The sequence below is a fragment of the Pteronotus mesoamericanus genome, unplaced genomic scaffold (genome assembly GCF_021234165.1).
Source record: "Pteronotus mesoamericanus isolate MK-2021 breed Mesoamerican mustached bat unplaced genomic scaffold, CSHL_Meso_final contig_101, whole genome shotgun sequence".
In the NCBI taxonomy this organism is placed as follows: Eukaryota; Metazoa; Chordata; class Mammalia; order Chiroptera; family Mormoopidae; genus Pteronotus; species Pteronotus mesoamericanus.
The window spans coordinates 8,882,196-8,903,177 of record NW_026555001.1 but is presented as its reverse complement, the minus strand read 5'-3'; the positions used below and the strand labels follow the sequence as shown (position 1 = coordinate 8,903,177).

Genomic DNA, 20,982 nt, shown 5'->3' with positions numbered 1-20,982 from the left:
GTTTAACCATGGATGTTTGTGGAATTTTAGTTACATCATGGGACAATACCATAATTAAACAAATGTGTAAAATTTTTGGAAAATTAAAGCACAAAGTTTAATAGGTATTTATATTTAATGATATCAAGCAAATCGTTGACACCCACTGCCACCACCAAAATATGTATGCTGAAATTGTGTCTCTGGGATGAATTACAAGATGCGGGAAAGCCGACAGACTGCTTTTTGGGGAACGGTTTGTGGAGTGGGAGGGACCCAGGGACTCTCCTAAGTTTTGGCTGAAAGTTGGGCTTATTGTTCTTGTAACTATGTATTAAACTTTGTGTAAAGGTGGGGATCAATACATTGTCTCCAGCGCTAAACAGTTAATCATTAATCAGTTGATCTTTATCGTCAATCAAAGTGGCTTGTGTTTTCTTTTCAAAAGCTTCCTAACAATGCGATTCTAAACGTTTCAGTTCACGGACACTGACGTTGGCTTGCAAGCTCCCTGTCCTAGGGCGGAGAGTGCAGCCTCTGGGTTCGCGACTGTGTTCCAGCCAGAGGCGAGGGTTGATAGAGTGTCGCTGGGCTGCGTTTCCTTGCTTACAGAGCCTGGAGCTTGGCCAACTTGGATGAGAGGGGAGGAGGAAAGGTTCGGGTTTGAGAGCCCTGGGTTTATTTCTGGCTGTTGAGATGTGAGACTGTGGGAGAAGGCATAAATATAGTTTCAGGGAGGTCGTACACTCAGAGGTTCTCGCCAGGGGTAAATGCTGGATGGATTTGTTTATGGATGGATTTGTTTATAGCAGCTTCACGCTTTTACCCGTGGGAGTTGGTGCTTCCAAGGGGCGCCGCTCGGCGTCTGGATCTCATTTGGTGGGTGTCTCCAGGGTCTCCCCAGGGCACCGACCATGGCCACTTTGGCTCCTTTCTTTCTGAATTTGTAGTTAAATAACTTTCTGGCCTGCCAGGAGAGTTGATTTTCTAAAAAGAACAATAAATGTCTCGGGGAAGGACCCTTATGTAAATACTAGAAGCACATAGCTTTTAGGGCTGCAGTTGTGGGATGTGGGGGTTGGTGGCTCTGTCTGTGCATCGCCATCGCCGGGGCACCAAGAGAGCAAGGGCAGCCCCTTCTGAGTCCCCAGTCCCGAGTCTTGTCTGTGGGTCGGTCACTGATTTCCCCTGGACACAGCCTGAACCCCTTGCCGTGCATCCGCCCATGTGGGTCCAGGAGGGCCCACGTTCCAGCTGCTGCCCTGGTCAGCCCCAGCCCTGCACATAGGTGCCGTCTGCTGTTAGCAACTTGGACCCTGGCCAGAGAGCCCAAGCAAAGCTCTGCTCATCTGAGGCCACTGGCTTGCGTTCACCTGTGGCGCTGGTTGCTCCCAGTGCTGGCCCTGCTCCTCAGTCGTCTTGCTTGTCCCCCCGACCTTCAGTCACCCTCGTCGTTGGACTTACCCGTCTGTACATTGCTTCCATTTGTCAGGGAGTGTTAGGGATGCAGTCTCAAGGTAAACGTCCCAGAGGATATGACTTCCTCAAGGGGAATGTAGATGATGATAAGTTCTTTAAGGAGGAACAGTGTTTTATTGAGGAAAGGCCGTGTTTTGCACTAGTGAGAGTTCTGGCTCTGAAGTCTGTTCTTAGTCCAGCCCAGTGACTTGCCTCCTGCGTTCTCTTGGCCTAGCACCTTGATCTCTGTGCGCAGTTTCCATCTGTAAAATGGGTATAGCAATAGTACCTGCCCCGTTTGGGTTGGTCAAGGGAATAATTAGGTTGACTCATTCGTGTAAAGCATTTGAACAGTGCCTTGTACGTGGTCAGCACATGGTAAATGCTAGTTGTCATTGTATCTTTGCACCTCAGCATTGAACACTATGGTTCATACATAGTAGGCCATCATTAAATGTTTTGTGGAACAAGAGTGATATTCAAAAGATGGAAAATGATTTCATCATCTCTTGTCATGTTTGGTTGCAGGAAGCTTTGTAGGCATGAGGGCATTTACCCCTTGGTTGGGGTGCAGGATGGTAGAATTCCATATTTATATTCAATATCAGTAACCATATGCCTATGATTTGTTCATCAGACCTAATATACCCAATCTGTCAAAAGTTTGATTAATATTTACTGGCTCCCAAGGTAATTTTGAAAGGGCAAAACAGCTTAATTGGGTGATTTATTTCTAGTAAGCATTGTTATTGGAACATTTCAGACTCCAGTGTATTTGATGGCTATATTAACCAAACTGCTCTTTCTTGATGGATTCACTCTACTTTCTAACTTATGTTTGCTTTTAAGATGGGAGATGGGTAGAAAGATGCTCTCTAATTGCATATATTCTTGCCCACTCAGTGCCTAGCATGGGGTCATGCAAGTAGTAGTTGCTCAGTAAATAACGCTTTTAAGTTAACACATTTCGTACCGCTCACGAGTTTTCTCGTTTTTCACGCGCCATCTGTTATGGACTTTAGATGTCAACACACTGTCTTGTCCACATCGAATGAAGCAATCTCATGGGTAGAAACCATGCAGGTCAATCTACGAAAAACTGTATAATTGCACGAACCCATAAGGCGTTGCAGTTACATTGTATTTTGGTCATTCGACCCTGGTGTATGTCTTAGAGATTTCTGTGCGGTACGCAATGTAATGAGTAAAAAATGGGACTCCCCCCACCCTCTGTACATCATGTTGATGGCTGGAAGGTGCTGATAGGGAAGTTTTGTTCATGATTTTCCCCTAGGGAGATGCTACCTTCTGTGATTGTTTCTCTCTTGCTGTGGGGCATTGACTTTGAGGGCTGCTCTCAGAATTACTGTTCCTCTACCATGAAAGGAACAAATTGTCCCCAAATTGCCAAGACGAGGTGCTGGGGAAAGGGCACCGCCGCTCATCTTTGTGGCGGTGTCTGGGCCGGACTCGGGAGGAGGGTCGCAGCTCTGATGGAAGGAGATAAGCCGTTGTGTTCCTTAAGTTAAGAAACTTTAACAGCTTTATGCTGACAACATTTCGTGTGGCAAGGGCTGAAGCATGTATGTCCTTCTGGTCTCTTGATAGGGACTGTGCTCCTAAGGACAAGAGTTTTTGACCCAGTTCCTGGAGATTACAGATTGGAAAAGAGTGTTTTGCAAAAGCGACAAAAGCGTGAACCTAAAGTCCTCTGTGTGCACTGCTTTTCATTTTGAAAAGTATTTGCTGGTTCAAAAAATGAGTTATGTGACAGGATCGCAACAGCAGGAACAGTCCTTTTGCTGTGGAGAAATTGGAAGAGCTTGAAACACAACACGCACATTCTCATTCAAACACAACTTACCCTGGCTTTTTTTTTTTTTTAAATGCCATTTCTATTGTCTGTTGTCACTTTAATAACTTTTTTCCTTTTCTTTTTTAAGATCTCAATGGTGTAGCCCATAAATAAATAAGTAAATAACTAGATTTCATTGTAGATGCGTGTAGTTTGGTTCCTGTGCAGCACGATGATTTCACAGGTGGTTTGAAGGATTCCTCGTTTTATAGAAAGGACAGAGAAAACGGTAGCCATCCATCTTTCTTGCATCTCTCTCACGCACATGGAAGCCCTCCACTGAAAACTTGATCTTCATCAAAGAGCTCTAGTTGTCGGACTCAGCGCCGGGGCACCTGCCTGCTTCCCCTGGAGCGCCGCCCCGCGCTCCAGGCAAGAATCCGCGCTGATGCTGCCGCAGTCCGCGACAGGTCCGGAGAGCAGCCCGAGCCAGTGCGGTGCAGGCTCTACTCCACGGGGCCCGGAGCCACTTTCACATGAAAGGTGATACGCACTCGGGGCAGCGGGAGAGTCCCAGCCCTGGTTAGTTCCAGGTGATTTATCACACAGAAGGCGTATTTCCTCACTAGTGTTTGGGTCTCAGTAAATAAAGGGAAGTGTTTGTGTGGAATCCTGGCTTGGCAAGAAAGTGGTGAAAAGTGATCAGAGTCTTTTGTTTTGTTTTCAGTAAAAGCAGTTGCTTCAAACGAGTTGACGCGACATCAGGATACCTTTTGGTAGGATCGTTTTTATCATCTTATCCACAGACTTCATCGTTGCTGTCAGACTTGACTTACGGGGTTTTATTAAAAGCAATGGTTTTAAAAAAGGAAAAAGATAGACATTTAGTGGGTTTTGACCCTTCAGAGTGATTTTTCCACAGTGTCATGTAGACGTCGAACCCAGCTAATGTGCTTTTTGTGACTTTGTCTGACACGTGAATGGCAGCCTTAAGTGGCTTTGTCTTCCTTTATTCCCACTCCCCAGTCTCCCCAGCACCATACCTTTTTTCCTTCCCTCCCACATTCTGTTCCCATCAATCAGGTAGCTGATGAGCGAGTCACCTCCTGGCCCAAGGCCGCCCAGTGCCAACCCAGCCAGGTTCTCCCACTCCCCCATCCTCCAGGAGAAGACCGTCACCTTGCATGTTGGGGGGCGGGGGGCGCGGGAAGCAGAGGATGCCACGCCCAGACTGAAGTCAGCTTTCTCGCCTGTTCACACAGTGACCAGTTTGGGCTCCGATCCTCATTCCTCCCATTTCTGGCTCCAGTGGAGTGGAACTTCTCTAAGCACCTTCCCTGGGTCCAGGTGGGGCCTGAGTTGTCAAGTCCCATCATGTTGTGACCCTTCTGTCCAGAGGGCAATCTTGATGGAATGTACTTCCTGGAACCTGATTTTATGAGTCTTGGGGCCTTAGAAGCAGGGGGTGATGAGAGGCCCATGAGAGCCCGGGGCTTGAGGGTTGGTGCCTAGACTCTGCAGGGTTAAAGCTCAAAGGACACAGAGATCACCAGAGACAGTGTGTCAGAAGCGGAGGAATCCACTATTGCGAGAGGGGAATTTTGGTTGGGGAGGTTAAGGAGGTTTGGTTCCCTTCTGAGCCAAAGTGGCATTCCATTTCAGCCAAAAATACATCAGACCTTGGAAATGGGTACAGTCAGGGAACTGTTGCTGTACCAGGCATCAGGGAATTGTGGAGTTGAAAGGGCCCTCAGAAAAGCACCTCTGGCCAGCCCCTCGTTTCATTGCTTACGGACCCGAGGCCCACAGCACTATGTTGTGTTCTTTTAGGCTTTCTACAGATTCTACTGTGCATGCGGCGATGGATGGCCTTGTCTTCCTTTTGAACCCAGAGAGGTGCAGGGACTTTCTCTTGCCCACCCTGGAGAGAGCTCTTGGGCCCCGTTGTCCTCCCCACCCTGTGACCTTGGTCCCAGAGCAGTGGGCAGAAGCCAAATGAACCAGCCTCTGCTGAACTTCTCCCTCCCTACCTCCCAGCCTGCCTCCTTGCCCCACCTCACCCCCCAGGCGGAATCCAGAGCCCTCTCCATGGGGGTGTGAAGCCACAGGAATGTGGCACTCTGACCCCTGGCAGTTGAGTGTCCTGGATGGACCTGGTCTGGGAAACAGGAAGGACTCAGGGGAGGGGGGAAGAGTGCCCCATGGCCCCGGGGTGGGATGGAGGGAAAGGAAGTGCGGGGCGGGACAGTGTGACCTCCCTAATGCCACAGGAGACCAGGTGGGGGGAAGTGGGTGGGAGCCTCTGGCAGAGCATAGTCCCAGGGGATTTTAGAAGAAGGGAGGAGCAGACTGGAACGCAGAAGAAACTGTTGTAGGGGGTAGTGAAGTGAAGGTGGAACGAGGGGTGTCCAGCCACTGTGCAGGTGACACATTTGTCATTTTAGAAGCCAGGTATGTTAAAAGGTGGGAAAGACCCTCCTAAAGAAACTTACATCCCAGTGTGAGACCCCAGTGCTTTTAAGCATACTGACCCTTGGCAAGACTTGGCAAGGGTTAGTAAAGGAGGTGGCTGCCCATTAAGGTATGAGGCCACTTGACACTCGCCTCTCCCTTTCTGTTCCTGTCAGCGATGGGACCCGTGGCCCATGCTCAGGTCAGTGAGCTCCTTCAAAGAGATTTTCCAAAGCTGTGAGGTCAAGCCTGGTGGGGGGGGGGGGGGATGTCCCATCAGTTCCTTGCCCCTCTGCAGGGAAAGGGAACCTTGTGACCTCAGCTTCCCACCAGGTGAAGCCTGTGGCATAACTAGGATGCAGAACAAGGGCTTGACCCCACCTCACGCAGACCCTGGTGGAACCATGGGCTGGTCGTGCTGTTGCCAAACTACATAGGAGGTTTGCCAGGCAGGCAAGCCAGCTTCTCCTGGGGGATGTTTAAAATTCCATTTCGTGCTCATGGGGAAAGAATAGAAATGGTAGTCGGCAAGAGTGTTTCCGAAACACCTGTTGAGGAGGAGCGACGTCCTCACTGCCGCTGCACCTGAAGGGATTGGGTTTCCTGCGCAGCTGGAATCTCTCCATGCTGAGTCAGTTCACTCTTCCCATGCCCGGCTGTCTTGAAGGGTTATTAGGTGTCATGCCACATCCTCTCTGAAGGGAAGGTGCTAATCGCCCTTCCTCCTTTCTCATGTAACGTTTTACAGAGCTCTAGAAATAGAGGATGTGGTACTAAGCAGAAATGTCTTGGTTGTTAAGACTCATTCATTGGATGGGCGAACCTGGGAATATGTTACCCCTTCCTCCATGTAACTGATACCAAATCTACCAGTGGATTTGCAGGTAGGCAGGTCAGTGCCTCACTACTCAAGGTGTTTATCTTATGGTCTGCCCTGAGAATCTACCAGTCTTCTGTGGGTTTGGATGTTTAAAACAACTGAATTATTAAAGAATACATTAAGTGCCTATGCATAAGTTTAAAGCTATATATTTCTCTGTATTCTAATCCTTTGAAAACTGGTGATGTTTATTGTTAGTTAAATAGGATATGGATTTAATTAGAGCATCCTTTTAACATTGTCTACACTTGATATTTGCTTTTATAGCTTAAAAACCATTAGTCCTTGAAATGTATTGAATCTAATTAAATAGACAATTTTTAACTTTTCAGGTAGGAGTTAAGGTAGATCTCTGTCTTTCTACAAATTTTAAGTTTCATTATTCGAACCATTTTCCAATTACTTTTACATTATAAAGACTAAATAGAATAACATGGCAGAATCATCATCTTAAAAATTCCACCCACCTAACTGCATATGGGGATACATATTGCTCTGGCCTGTGGATAAAGGAGTGGGTGACTCACATGGGTCTTATTCATGTTTCCTTTTGGATGCAAATAGTTATTCTCTGTATATGCATGCAAGCATTCTAATTTGAAAGGTAGAAATACATTAATTTTAACTTTGACACTGTGATGTTTTAAAATACCCAAAGGTACCTGCTTCTCAAATCCCTGGAGGCGTAAATTACTATACAGTTTATCCTTTTGCATGTCAAATATTCCAGAAAGATATTATCTATAAATGCATAAGTATTGAAGCACTTAAGCAAGCCGGAATCTTAGACACTCACATAATATCTTTAAAGCTGCTGCTTTCCTTTTCACATGATATTATTAATAGACAATGTTACCTCTAGAGTGGTCACCTACTCTAGTTTACCATTTATTTTTTCTGTTTAGTAAGTGGGGACCGAGGTCTGCCATGTGCCATCTACTGGGCCCAGCATGGAGTGGATGTAGAAAGGAGGAAGTCACAGTTTCTGCCCCGAAGAAGCTCATAATTCAGCTGCTGACAAATGTCACAACGCCGTGGGATGAGTGAAGTGTGGGTGGCAGAAAAGCAAGTAAATAAGTGTCTTTGAGGAGAAGACAGTTAAGCTGAGCACGGCAAGGCGGAAGCAGATTTCCAGGTGAACAGGGGACAGAAGATCCTTCCTCCAAAGAGGAAATGGAATCAGCAAAGTTCTGTCAAAGAGAAAATACACCATGTTCTCAGGGACTTGATTGAGTCAGTCAGTAGTTTTGGGGGATCTACTGTGTGCACAGCCCTGTCCCAGGTGCAGAAGATGTAGCAATGAACAACAGACAGAAGTCCCTGCCCGCTTGAAGGGACAGTGGTGTTCGGTTTGTAGTTTTAAATAGAGCGGTCACGGAAAGTCTTGCTCAGAAGTTTAGTTTGATCAGACATCTGAAGGAGTGGGAAGGTGAGCTGGGGCCGCCTCATTTATCAGTCGAGGAGTCAGACTTGACCTTTCAGGCAGGTGGGAGCCACTAAAGACCTTTCCATATTGATGACAGTGTTGGCATGGTCTCATCCCTGAGACCCCCAACTGAATGCTCAGTGAGTCAGAGCTGAGTGTCTCTTAGGTGTGGAGGTTCACAACGCAAAGGAAACTCCAGTGTTGTGCAGAATGTGCAAACGTATTTATCAAATGTGTTCTTAAGATTTCTTAGTCTTTCTATGGTCTTGTTATATTTACATTATATGATCTATTTCACGTGAATCTTAGGGATTAAATCATTGCTGTGTAAATCAAGTCCTCCCAAGATACTAATATTCATTTCTTGACGTACCCTGAGGCGAGAGACCTGCGTGTCATTGTCCCCTGATTTACATTTGCTTCTAGGTGTAGAGAGTTCTAGGATGAATTTCAAAAGCTGGATGCCTTTAAATGAATGTATCGGACAGGCTTTGTGCGGCACGAAGTTCCTTGATAGACCACAGTTGTCTCTGTAATTTTCATTTCTAATTTATAACACTCCATCCTACATAAGTAAACAGTAGCAGTGTGGATTTTAATGATGTTTTAGGGGAAGAAATCTGGACATATATTGTACATAAAACTTTTACTTATGATGAAACTGGGGAACAGTAGGAAATTGTAAATTGTGCACACACAAAATGTTCGTAGAATATTGCTGGCCTGTTGTGCTTGTGCTGGTACCGGATAGCAGGCCATTCATGGAGTGCATAGAAATAAATGGGATCAGACAGAGAGGTGCCCGTACTTCACGGAGAGTGTAAAGGTTTGCATTTTGAGGTCTGATATTTAAGGATGATATTTCCTTGTAGAACAGCACTGGAGTTAGTGGTAAGGATCAGCTAGGAATATAACTGTCGGAATTTAAACTTGATCACTCTTCGCCTTCTTATCATCTTCCACTTGGTTTACTTCAGAGAATTTAGATAACATTATTAAGGTAAAGTTCACAGCATGGTCCAGCTGATTTGTTGTAAAAACGTTTCTTACAAAAAGAACAGCTAACTGATTTCACAGAATTATCATCCTGAAAAGATTCCTCAGTGCTCCTTACAGAGAAGTATACTTTAAAAAAAAAATTATTTGCACTTCAGAAGTATTGCTATACGCTGTATATGAAGGTATTGTGGCTTTAACAGATCCTTCCTGGATGATACAATAGTTGAGATTATATCGCTGGATCTTCTGTTCTGATGTTTCCTGAGGTGCTCTTGCGACTCCGTTTGCTTGGCTCAGAAGGGGTCCTGGAGAGCAGCCCTCTGCCTGCCCCGGCGTTAAGGACCAGCAGCAGTGGGGGCCGAGGCCACTGTCACTCAAGAGGGGCTTCACCACAGTGAGACCGGGAAATCAGCAGTGTGCCTGCCTTCTGTAGCGGTTTGTGTTCCTCCTTTCCCCCATGCTTGTGTCCTCTGGACTCACTTGAACTTGAAATTTTGCCTACCCCTTTGACGACATCCCTTCCCTGTTTGTTCTGTTCCCCCATCCTGTGCTTGATGATAAGTCTCTGTAGAATTCAGAGCCATGTTGCTTAGCTTCTCTTCTCAGCGAAACGTGTGAATCTATGGAAAGTGCCTAGCGTAATTTCTGGCCCATAAAAATGTGGCTCACTAAACGTGAACTGTTATGAGAAGATTCAGCTTGGTGGGGCGGCGGGGGGGTGACCATGCCTCATTATCCGTGCTAACTGTTCAGCTGGTATAATGAAAAATTTATATCCTTCAAGTGCTTATTTTCAGAACACCATGTTTATCGTGTTGTTCTTTTTTGAAATTCTGGCCTCATTTATGCTTTTCACTGGTAGTGGTTTACACTTTTGGATGAGTGCAATCAAGAAAAAAGGCATTCTTGTATCTAGTCTTCTGTTTTGCTCCTAGCCATTTGACTAGCCGATTTTAGGTTAGAGCGTACACATTAATATTTATGAAATGGTACTGCACATTATTCATACCCACAAGTCCCTTTCTGGCAAGAAGCATTAAATTGTGCCATGTTAATTATGATCATGATACACAAAAGTGGTAGAAAGGGAGGTTATAGCATTTATTATTTATCTAACATGGTTGAAGAATATTACATTTATTCACTTATTGGGCATATGATAAATATTGACATATGGAAGTGTTGATCAATATAGTGTTAAAAGAAAACTTGAGTTAGTATTCATATTTCACAGGTAGGGAGACTGAAATACAAAGATGCTTCTATTATTTCTGAATAATTGACTTTTTTTCCTTACCACCAAACTTACTTTCCAGAAAAAGTTTGGCACTTAATATTTGATTGCTTTGAATACATTCAAGTCCTCTCACCCTGTTTCTGATCATTCCTTCTGCAGGAATTTATTTTGCCAAGCTACTATTTGCTAAACCTTATGACAGCCCAATAACAAACAAAAGAGTCAAACTAGAACTTCAGCGTCAAAGAAGCCACTTTCGGCTGGGAGAGGTTAGAGGAGCCTTTTCATTTTGCTGCCATAAGTGAACTAACTTTAATAGACAGTAGAACTCCAGGAGAGGAGGTAATGCTTAATTTAGTCCCCAGAGGATGAATGAAACCTGGAGAAAGGATTAAAGACTGAGTAGGAGTTTTCAAAGCAGGTGGTGTGAAGAAACTGCCTGCTATCAAATAGGAAATTATCCATGTCTTAACCTAACAGTTTCTCTGTTTAAGAATTCCTAGAAAGATTTTGTTCACATACTTGCTACGATTTTGGTTAGAATGGTGGAAAACTGTGCTTAGAGCATTGGATCCTTAACACCGTGGTCGGTTCTTGATGTACAGTCAAGGGTCAGATGTTTGTTTGCGGAATGAATGATTGTAAAAAAGGATGAATTAATGAACTACAAGCCTGTAGTTCATCTCTGGTCCTCCGTGAATTATATTGCTAAGGTATCTAACAACAGTAACAGCAATGGAACATTTGCTTATCATTTTTTTACTGTAAATTGATTTAGTACCTTGGATCAGTACATTTTTCAAAGAGTTCTCCATATGGACATACAAATCAGTGGTTATGTTTGTTATAATTCAGAAGTTTGTATTGGTTGAAGAGTTAGTCTTCCAACAATATTTGTGTGCATATTTTAGTATTTCCATTGTTTTAGATTCGGGCTTTGACCATTCCAGTGTATAGTCACATATGCCTAACATAGTACTTTGTGGAAAAGTCTGGAAAACAAATTTTTGTAACATGAACCGTTTCTGATAGCTGCAATTCTGTCTTCCCTGCTTTGCACTGATTACAGCACAAGGAAGAGAGGGAGAGGGAAGCACCAGGCTTTGGAGCGTCTGTCCGCCTTGAGCTCGAGGCAGAGAGAATGAAAGCTCACTGCGTTAGGTTCCTCCCTGAGCAGAACGGAATGCCTGATAACAGCCGGCCGGGAACTGGGGGAGGTAGAGCAACAATTGTACATTGCGCTGGAGTTTCTCGGCTGGCGTGGAAAGAGATGCCAGTATTAGCTATTTGCATCTTACTGTAGCCACAGGGATGTGTGAACAGCTGGAGAATTAATTTGATATATATCCCCAGAAGCCTTTTCTCTGCCAACAGAATTCCATTACTGTGAGCTTCAGAGTGTGTACCGTGAATTTGTTTCTTGCCTTTTATATTTGCTATAGCATATTTCTGGTGAGTGGATTGCCACATAATGGGGGTGTGGCTGTATGTTGGTTCGGAGTAAACTTCATTAACCTAAACCAGCGATTTTCAACCAGTGTGCCACAAGAATTTTTAAAACATGTAATACCTGACTATTTAGTTAGTGGCACTGACCTGTTTTCCCTTAGATGACCAAAAAAACAAAACAAAACAAAACACACACAGCAGCCAAAACAACAACAATAGCTATCTGGTGTGAAACAAAATTAGACCTATTTTTTTTTTTTCAGATCAGCAAACACACTGCAGAATTTTAGTAATTTATGTGTGCCATAGGTTGAACAAGGTTGAAAATCTCCGACCCAGGCAGATACAAGGTAGAAAGGTAAGGCTCTATGTCGACAAATGCCTTCCGCCTTCAGGAAGTCATATTTCAGATGAACACACGATAGTTTGACCAGCAAGTGCAGTCATACTGTGTGTTTCATTACGTGCTAGTGGAATTTGAGACAGCAGCAAGCAGAACGAAGGAAGACAGAGAGGTGGACTCTAGGACCAATCAGGTGGGGCTGCCACAGCTGGGTGGTAGGGCTCCTGGCTCAGAGGGGTTTCTGCCCTGGAGCTGAGGCTTCCCAGGTCTGGAATTGGATGTGTTTTCATACATGTTCCAAGATGCCTCTTCCCTCACATCCCTTTCCTCAACACTTCCTTCCCTACTCTCAGGATTGAAGCTCCTCCCTAACTAGACTTTTAAAATCTTTTATGTCAAATACGGGAGGAAGACATTTCAGGCATTATCATGAACATTAGAAGATACTTTAGAAAGACCAAATCCAGGATATGACTGAATATGGCTATTGGAAGGACAGGTGTTTTTGCTTCAACTCTACATGTGCCCTCTTAAAACAAAAAGATGTTCTGCAAAATCATTCATTACGCTAAAAATGAGAGCTGCTAAGCAAAATAGGGTTAGGGGCTGGTCATACAAAACCATGGAACTGTGTACACAGAGGATAAATATAAGGACTAGGAACCGAATAAAAAGACTGACACAGGTAAGCCACATGGGGCATTTGCACTTGGAGCCTGGGCAGCTGATCCTTTGCGGCCTCATCCCCATCTGAGCTCATGCTGCTTCCCCCAGGGCACAAAGCCTTGAAAGCATTCACTTTTAATGGAGACCAGTTTCATCTGAATTAAATATAAGACCCAAGGGTAGTTTCTTCATCAGGATTTTTAAAAACAGAGGGAAATATCTCTAGGTTTTTTTACTTCTATTTGCAACTTCTCTGGACAGTGTTGTGGAAAGCAGCCATTTCTTGTATTAACAGAAGGGATTTAAACAAGCTTATCTTAAGGTGATCACTTATTGCTTCTAAAGACTTCTCCTTTAATTATGAGAAAACTTGCCCCTGATCTTTTCATAATATTAACATGCTGGGGGGAAAAGGTCACGTAGGATCTAACACCAATTCCTGCACTCTCCTCATTCCGTTTTCCTGTCTCCCAGCCTCTTACCAGCAGAATCATGTTAAAGAGACATGTAATTTTATGGTTCAGTGGTAATTGTTCAGAGAAGAGGTACCAGAGTGTCGACACCTTTGGTACTTGCATTGGCCCAGGTACACCAGCAAGACACGCTCTTGTTCTGCAACAGCCGTTCTCAAAGTGTGGGCTGCGGAACCCTGGGGGACTCCAAGTACGTGAGGTCCAAACTATTTCATAGTCATACTAGATGTTACTTGCTTTTGTTCTCCGTATCAGCATGTGCACGGGTGGTGCCAAAGCAGTGGTGGTAAAGCGGCTGGCATCTTAGTCCGTATAGAAGCTGTTGGCACCGATTTGTGCCACTTGATCCTTGCATTCATCATTGCCATGCGCCTGCAGTAAATCCTAATGACAAAATAGTAAACAACATAAAAATTAATATCCCTTAAGAATTCCCTTGATTGAAGCAGTACAAGTTATTAAATTTCAGCCCTTCATGACACATCTCACGGATGTTCCGTGGGACAAGATGGGACACACACAGCCGGCCGCAGCACAGTGGCCGTCTCGGAAAAGCCTCCCATTTCCAGATGTTTTCTGAATGTCCCAAGTGCAGGTTTGAGGCTAGCGGTCGGCTATCACAGGCTCTTCCCTGTAGTACTCCTATTTGGGCATGTTGGAATGTGCGTGGATGTTAATGCATACATGAAATTATTAGATTTCTCTCATTCTGTGTTTAGAGAAAATAGCATCCTGATCTGGTATCTTGCGCAAGTTACAGTAGTTAAAAATACATTCACAGAGTTATCTCAGTTGTCTTGACCTTTCAGGCTGGCAGAATTTTTATCGTGTGGAGAGTACTAAGGAGAAACTACTGGATATAAAGTGAAAGGACAACACTGTGGGTTTTAACTCCCTCCATCTCCCCCGTCGCACGCCCTGCCACCAGTCCAGGGAGAAACCAGGAACTATGTCAGAGAATCAGAACCATGATCCTTATACTGTAGAATATGGATTTACTTTGGGGGTGGGGGTGGGGGAAGAGATTTGAAAACATGAAATTTCCCAAGTGCTGTCAGCAGTACGATTGGGCTCAGGCTTGATTTCTGTAGCCAAACCTTGCTACATTTTTGCTTTCAATCCCTGTTGGTTGGCTGTTGAAGGATTTTAAAGTATAATGTCCTATAATAGAAAAACATAAAAGCATTTGTCTCAGAGGCATGTTGTATTTGGCTCTATGAAGTGGTGGTTGCCAAGGGAACTGTTTTCCAAGAAGAAAAACAAAGTATTGATTAGGATGGGGACATAGAATGGAAGGGTTCCCCTCAAAAAAGAAAATAGAAGCATACAAGGCACTTTTGGCTTCAGAGTCCAACGCTTCCTGACTGGACACGGTGGCCATGACGTTTCCTGAGGGAACCGGCAGGCTTACCTGTGCATCTTCAGGACAGCCTGTCACTCCTGCTGAGCGGCGTCTGCTGAGGATGAAGCAGAAAACAGGGAGGAGCCAGGGAGAGCATTAAGGGCAGTTGTCTTTTAATTCTGATTCCACATTCAGGAAAAATGGCCTTCCTGTGGGGAGGCAGAGAGAGCATCTGGCAGAGCAAACAAACTGGCTCAGAGATGGACTCCTTGGGAGGCCTGTTGATGCCGGCCAGGTGCTGAGAGGCTGGAGCCTTAGAGCTGCCCAGGGAAACACACTAATGAGAGATCATTCCTCGTGAGAAAAGTGCCAAAACATGTCCAAGCATTTTTTAAAAATGTGTTCCTTAATGCTTTACTAATAAGCTTTTTAAAGAAGATTTTTATTGTGCAAACATATTCTTTATATTGAAACACAGTTTTCCTCATCATGTTATGTATAGACGTATTTCTGTTTAAAAAGAAAAGCATAAACAGCATTGACCATAACAATGACATGAAAACATAGATAGGTGATGGACGGACGGACGGACGTTGAACGCTGTACAAAATCCTGGGGTTGAGGGGGTTCCCATTTGAATAAGATCTGACTCTGTTTGTAAGAACTCTTTGTCTAGTGGGGAAGTTGGATTTAACACAAAATTCATTACCATAGGGGACAGAAGGTCTGCGTAGGTATTCACAGGAGCTTGGGGGATGGAGCAGTTCATGGTTGGAGACTTCTCAAAGGAGGCATCATTTGAACTGGGTTTTGAAGGATGAATGGGAGTTACGGGAGGACCAGGAGAAGGAGGTATCCAAGCAGATCATGCTCCATGAGCAAAGGCATGGAAGCAATTAATGGTTTGTAGTGAAGCTCTTCGTGCACTTAGAGCGTGAGGGTGCATGTGCCATGGGTGAAAGAGGAACCTTTACAAATAGGTACAAGACGTATCATGAGGAAACTTATACTTTTATTCTTACTCTTGTATTCAATAAGCTTGGACCTCTTCCTGTTGGCAAGAGACAACAGCCACTGAGTAGGTCTGTTTTTTGAGGAAGCTTGTGATGACAGACGATGGAGGAATGGTGGGCTAGTAGAGAGACAGGAGAAGAGTGGCTGGAATCTGGGCCGTGGATGTTGTAGTAATAGAGGGAAGGGATGTTTATTGTGGGAAGAAAAATCTGCATCAGAATCCACGCAGTTTAGTTATATGTTAATTGCACATATTTATTTTTAAAAAAGTAATAAAGACTTTTTTTTTCCTCAGAATATGGGAAAGGAGAAATAGTTTTTCTGTGGTTCAAATGTTACTTGAATTTCTTACAAGTATTAAAGTTCCTAGGGTTGAACTCTATTTGAGTTACACGTTTAGATATACAATCACAAAAATTCCTTCATGGCAAATTTCACTGTACTGGATGAGGCTGATGGCACTAAACAGCATGTCAACAGTTAAATACAGAGATGAGAAATCGCTTACATTTGCAGCTTTGTTATCTATTAGAGTTGAAGACTAAATTATCACCTACTTCTCCATGTTGAATTATTTCAATATATTCTTTTCTGTTCTCCTTTCAGAGTAATTTCACTGTAGTCTTGATGATAGGAATGTGTGTATGTGTTTTATGTCATTTCTAAAGACAAAATACATAGGAAAACAAATTTTAAAACAGATAAATTGTGGTTTTGTTTAAACTTCTAAAAATCATTTTACTAAGAGCTAAGGCTTTGATCTGTGAGCTTGATCTCCTGAAATTAAAACACAGGTTTTCTATTCTCCCTTTTCAAAGAATCACCCTGCAGCTCTTTATGTTGTAAATGACATCCTTCCAAAGACCCCTTTGACAAGGAAATTATTTATGTCAGTGATGGAAAACAGTCTTTTGCCTACCTGATGCAGTAATTCAGCAGTGTCACCAGAAGTAAAAGTTAGCCCCATAAAAACCATAGCCGTGCATTTACACTGTCTTGGAGAGAACGCATTCTTAAGATGGATTTCTACCTGCCTTTGTTTGAGCAACAGGTTTAAGGTATCTTAAATTCAAGCACTTTAAAAATTCTCTTCAGATACGGTATCAGAAACATGTTATTTAACAGTCAGTACCCAGTTAAGGTGCGATAAACTAGCTGCTAAAGATAACCTTAAGAGGGGGAAAAACCCACATAACATCCCAGAGATTCATAGAGAAATAATCTGGTTTTCTATAGGAGGTGTTTCAACTCTGAGGAATATCATTAAGAGCCGAGTCTGTCCAGGGTCTGTCGTTTTTGTTTCATTGGTGTGAGCTTGTTCCCACGGAAGCTGGTTGTAATAGTCTACCTCTTACAGTCCTCTTACTCCATTCCGTCACCTGGACACTGATTTTAGTCTTGGGTTCAGAATTTGACTGTCTTAGCCTCTTACCAGGTTGTCGTCCTTAATTTTGTTGTCTTTTCTAGCTTTGGTTGTGAGTAGTGATGGATGTTAACATCTTTACTGAAATGCGCAGGAGGGCATAGCCACCATTGTATCCAGTTCTTATTTTCCTCCTCTTCTTTTTTAAAGGTTTTTATTACTTTTAGAGAGAAGGGAAGGGAGGGAGAATGAGAGGGAGAGGAACATTGATGTGAGAGAAAAACATCGATTGGTTCCCTCTTGTAAGGACCCTGACTGGGGACCTAACCTACAACCCAGGCGTGAGCCCTGACCAGGAACTGAATTGGCGGCATTTTGCTTTTGGGAGCGAAGCCCCATCAACTGACCCACACCAGCCAGGGCTGTATCCCATTCTTACCTGTTGCTGGCGGCTGACTTTTTATGTTAGCTGCCTTGGTATGTTAAGTTTCAGAGCTGTTTTGAACCTGAAGTTGGTCTCTACCAGATGGAGTAAAAAATTGTGGACTTTTAAGGGATAATTTGTAGATGGACTAACGTGAACCCTGTAATTTGATTGAACGTGGGAAAATCCAGGAATCTGTGTTTAAAATTAAAAATTCTAAAGTAATTGCGATTGTTATTATAACACATGAGAAGTAGTGTGTTCTGAGCACATATGTTTGTTTACATGCACGGCTGTATTTCAGTCTCCTTAGTTATTAGGAGGTTGAGTTTCATTCATTTGTAAAATTGCAGCCAAACTGCTGTTCATAAATTGAGGTGTCCAAATGTTAATCTTGACACCCTTGCACATTTTTGCTTTCCAACAGGCCTTTCTTTGAATGAAGCTAACAGTATGTGATACGTAATTGTTTCACAGATGAGAACTGGAATGATGACCAACTGCTTGGCTTTGAACCATGTAAAGAAAACCTTGTCTCCGGCTGCAATATAATCAATGGGAAATGTGAATGCGTCACCATTCGTTCCTGCAACAATCCCTTTGAGTTTTCAAGGAAGGACACATGCCTTTCAGCTCTGAAGAGAATTGAAGGTAAGTACTAATTTTCACAGTTATAAGCTTAGCATTGTGAAACCCTGAGTGCTGACAGTATTTGAGCCTGAAAAGGCAAAGACAAGCTTACAGAGATTGATAGCTTACGTGACCCAAACAAGATGCATGAGGTTGGCCAGGTGCTGATGTGATGGGGTATGTGCCCACGTGCATGTGTGTTTCCGGGAAGCCACGGAATGGTCATGCTGTGTGGTGTGAGCGGGGTGCTTGGTGCCAACTTGCCTAGATCACCAAGTGGAGCTTTCACTGTGCTCGAGATCAGCATCTGTTGTCACCACATCCATTCCGCTTGATTTACCATAGGAAGATGCTCCATGGGGAGAGTGCTAATTAGAAGTGCATATCATCTGGCAAGAAAGTCTTTTTCTTTAGATGAGGTGGGAGAGCTGTGTGGTGATGATTGAAGGCTGAGGTTGGTTTTGCCATGGGGCAAATTACATAGGTGCGGATGGATCATTGGGCACCTTGCCTCTAGGATGAAGTCAGGAATCACATTAAAATAACAAGAAAAGTATATCAATATGGCTCATAGCTTTTGTACATTCATGCATAAAACCTAGAAAAAAAGATTAAGGACTTGGCAGTATGATTCATAACAGCAGTATTTGCAAGTGGCAGACCCAGAGTTTGGTGCCGGGGCTCACCACCAGAATTGACAAAGGGGACGGCCTGGGCATGGGTCTCAGCTCTGTCCTTCAGCTCTCTCAGCGCCAGGTTTCACTTGGGGGTTGGGGGGACCGAACGACCTGCTCTTAAATATACCTTTGTCTCTAAAATGATGCCATTCTGAGATTTTCAAAGTCCAACATCCAACTCATAAGGGCAGTAGAGCAGGACTGAAGGTTTTTGAGTTGCATCAAGTTTCCAAGTCATGTTAGATGGTAATAAAGAATAAGAAATTTATATTAGCCTCTACAATAACATCTCCTTGTATTTGCCACTGCTGCTGAATCATTAGAAGAGAATATAGTATTGTAGAAAACAATAGACATAACATTTTAGAACCACAGAGAGTCTTAGGTAACATTTAGTCTGATCCTTGAATTTGGAAATTGAAAAACTGAGCTCCACATGGTGGGTCACTTACAAGCCTAGGGCTAACCATGTCGAGTCTTTTTTCAATCACATCATGACTTAGACAGCACAGTTAACTAACTCATTTCTGCCATCTGGGCTCTTTGCTCACCCCTGTCCTCACTTCATTTCCTGCCCAAAAAAAGGGATTTTGCCAACTTCAGTGTATAACTTTCAGGGATGTAGATGCAGTAGTCAAATGTCTATTTAAATAATTAATTTAGTTACTCATACATATTTTAAATGGCGTTATATAAAATAGTACAACAATTTAGATGATTGCCTTTTGCCATTCTTACATTTCATGAAAGTGTGTTAGTCAGACGTTTCAAATGCATCACCCTCATTATCTTTGCTTAGGCGACCTTCCAAGTTGTTTGACACCCTGTTTCTGAGTGCACCCTCTTCCTGCCACCTAAGTTGTTGAGATGCAACAGATTTTGCATCCATGTTATCACAAGAAGTTTTGTTCTAAAACACAGCATGTTTTCACATAAAACTAGGACTGCTGCATTTTTAATTAGCTAGGTGTATATTTATGATCTTTACAATGTAGAGATTAACTGCATTGATTTTTAAAGTGATTCTAAAAAGGCTGTTTACAAGATGCAGCACTTCCAATTTTGAGACCCTTCTCTCAGGAATAATTACTGTAGCTGATTAAACTTCTGTACTTCTTTTTTCCTTGTTAACAGATTCTGTCAGGTGGCCTCTATATAATCCAGAAATAGGATTGGTTGAGGTCACTTAAGGTTAATGTATCTTCTGCAAATAGTACTTTGTTTTTCAAAATAAAGCACCCTGCAGTATTTGAGGTCACATAAGAAGTCAGCACTAGGGGGTTTTCCTTTTCTGAGAAACAATTTTGAAGCAAAAGCTCTACCTAATAGTCAAGTATAGCATATGAAAGAATTAATGACGATATTTAGGGCCCAAAAAATGGGACCCAGAATTATATAATAAGGTATGATGAAGGGGATGGAACCTGAACAATTGAGAATTTGGATGGTGATGGATTCCAGAAAGGGGAATGATGTGGATAAAAGAATAAAACGTCCAAGTGAGGTTTGCGTGACTTACATGCAAGACTCTTGGGAAGCTAGCCTAAAACAGCAAGGTTTTATGTTGCTAGTTAAAGGAAAAAAGATGGGAGGCAGGATAAGCGCAGCTTATGAAATATCCTCAACACCGCGCAGGGAGCTTATGCTTGGTAACAGGAGCGATCAGAAATCATTGCAGGTTAGGGGTGGAGAGAGGCAGGGTGCGGTGAAATCGATGGTAGGCAGCCTGGGGTTGGGGGGATGCAGAGTGGATTAGAGAGTGAGAGACTGCAGCCAAGAGGCCCCTTGGAGCTGCCTCAGATGTTTCGAGGTGGCGCCACACGAGGCTGGACCGGGGGTGGCCAGGAAGCAGCAGGGAGGAGGTGGAGACACACCATTTTGACAGAAGGACCTGCGGTATCGTCTAACAGATAAGGGAGGGATGAAAATGCACAAAGATGATTCTAGGGTTTGTAACCACAAATCTTAGAAGAATAACAGTGCCCGTAACAGAAATGGGAAAACTCTTTTGAGGTATGTGGGATCAAGTGGGCTGAAAAATGGGGTGGCTGTTTGAGGGAGATATAAGGACAAAAGGGACCTGAAAACAACAGATGTTATAGCACGTTTGGTGACAGGAATGACCTAGAGGGAGAGACAAATGAGGTAAGAAAGGCGATGGGGATTGCAGGAGCAGAGTCTTTGAGGACGGAGAGCAGCAAAATCGTTCCTGTGTCTCCGACATGGAGAAAACAAGGGCAGCTGACACTGACGTGGAAGGAGAGGTGTGAACAACGGAGGAGAGAGAGAAAAAGGTAAAGCAGACATCTCAGAGAAGGATGAGTACATTAACCAGGAAAATGCATCACGGCCGCCTGATAGGGCCCGCAGCTTGCT

The 20,982-nt window shown here is 43.7% G+C and overlaps 1 protein-coding gene across 3 annotated transcripts in view; it reads left to right on the top strand.

Annotated features, from left to right (window-relative positions):
* The window catches only part of CRIM1 (cysteine rich transmembrane BMP regulator 1), a 177,722-nt gene that overhangs the window by 19,139 nt on the left and 137,601 nt on the right, over positions 1 to 20,982 (top strand). For all 3 annotated transcript variants that reach the window (XM_054567849.1, XM_054567844.1, XM_054567854.1), the window contains exon 2: positions 17,777 to 17,950. In XM_054567849.1, coding sequence (XP_054423824.1) covers positions 17,777 to 17,950 — 174 coding nt within the window. The remainder of the gene's footprint in view (positions 1 to 17,776; positions 17,951 to 20,982) is intronic.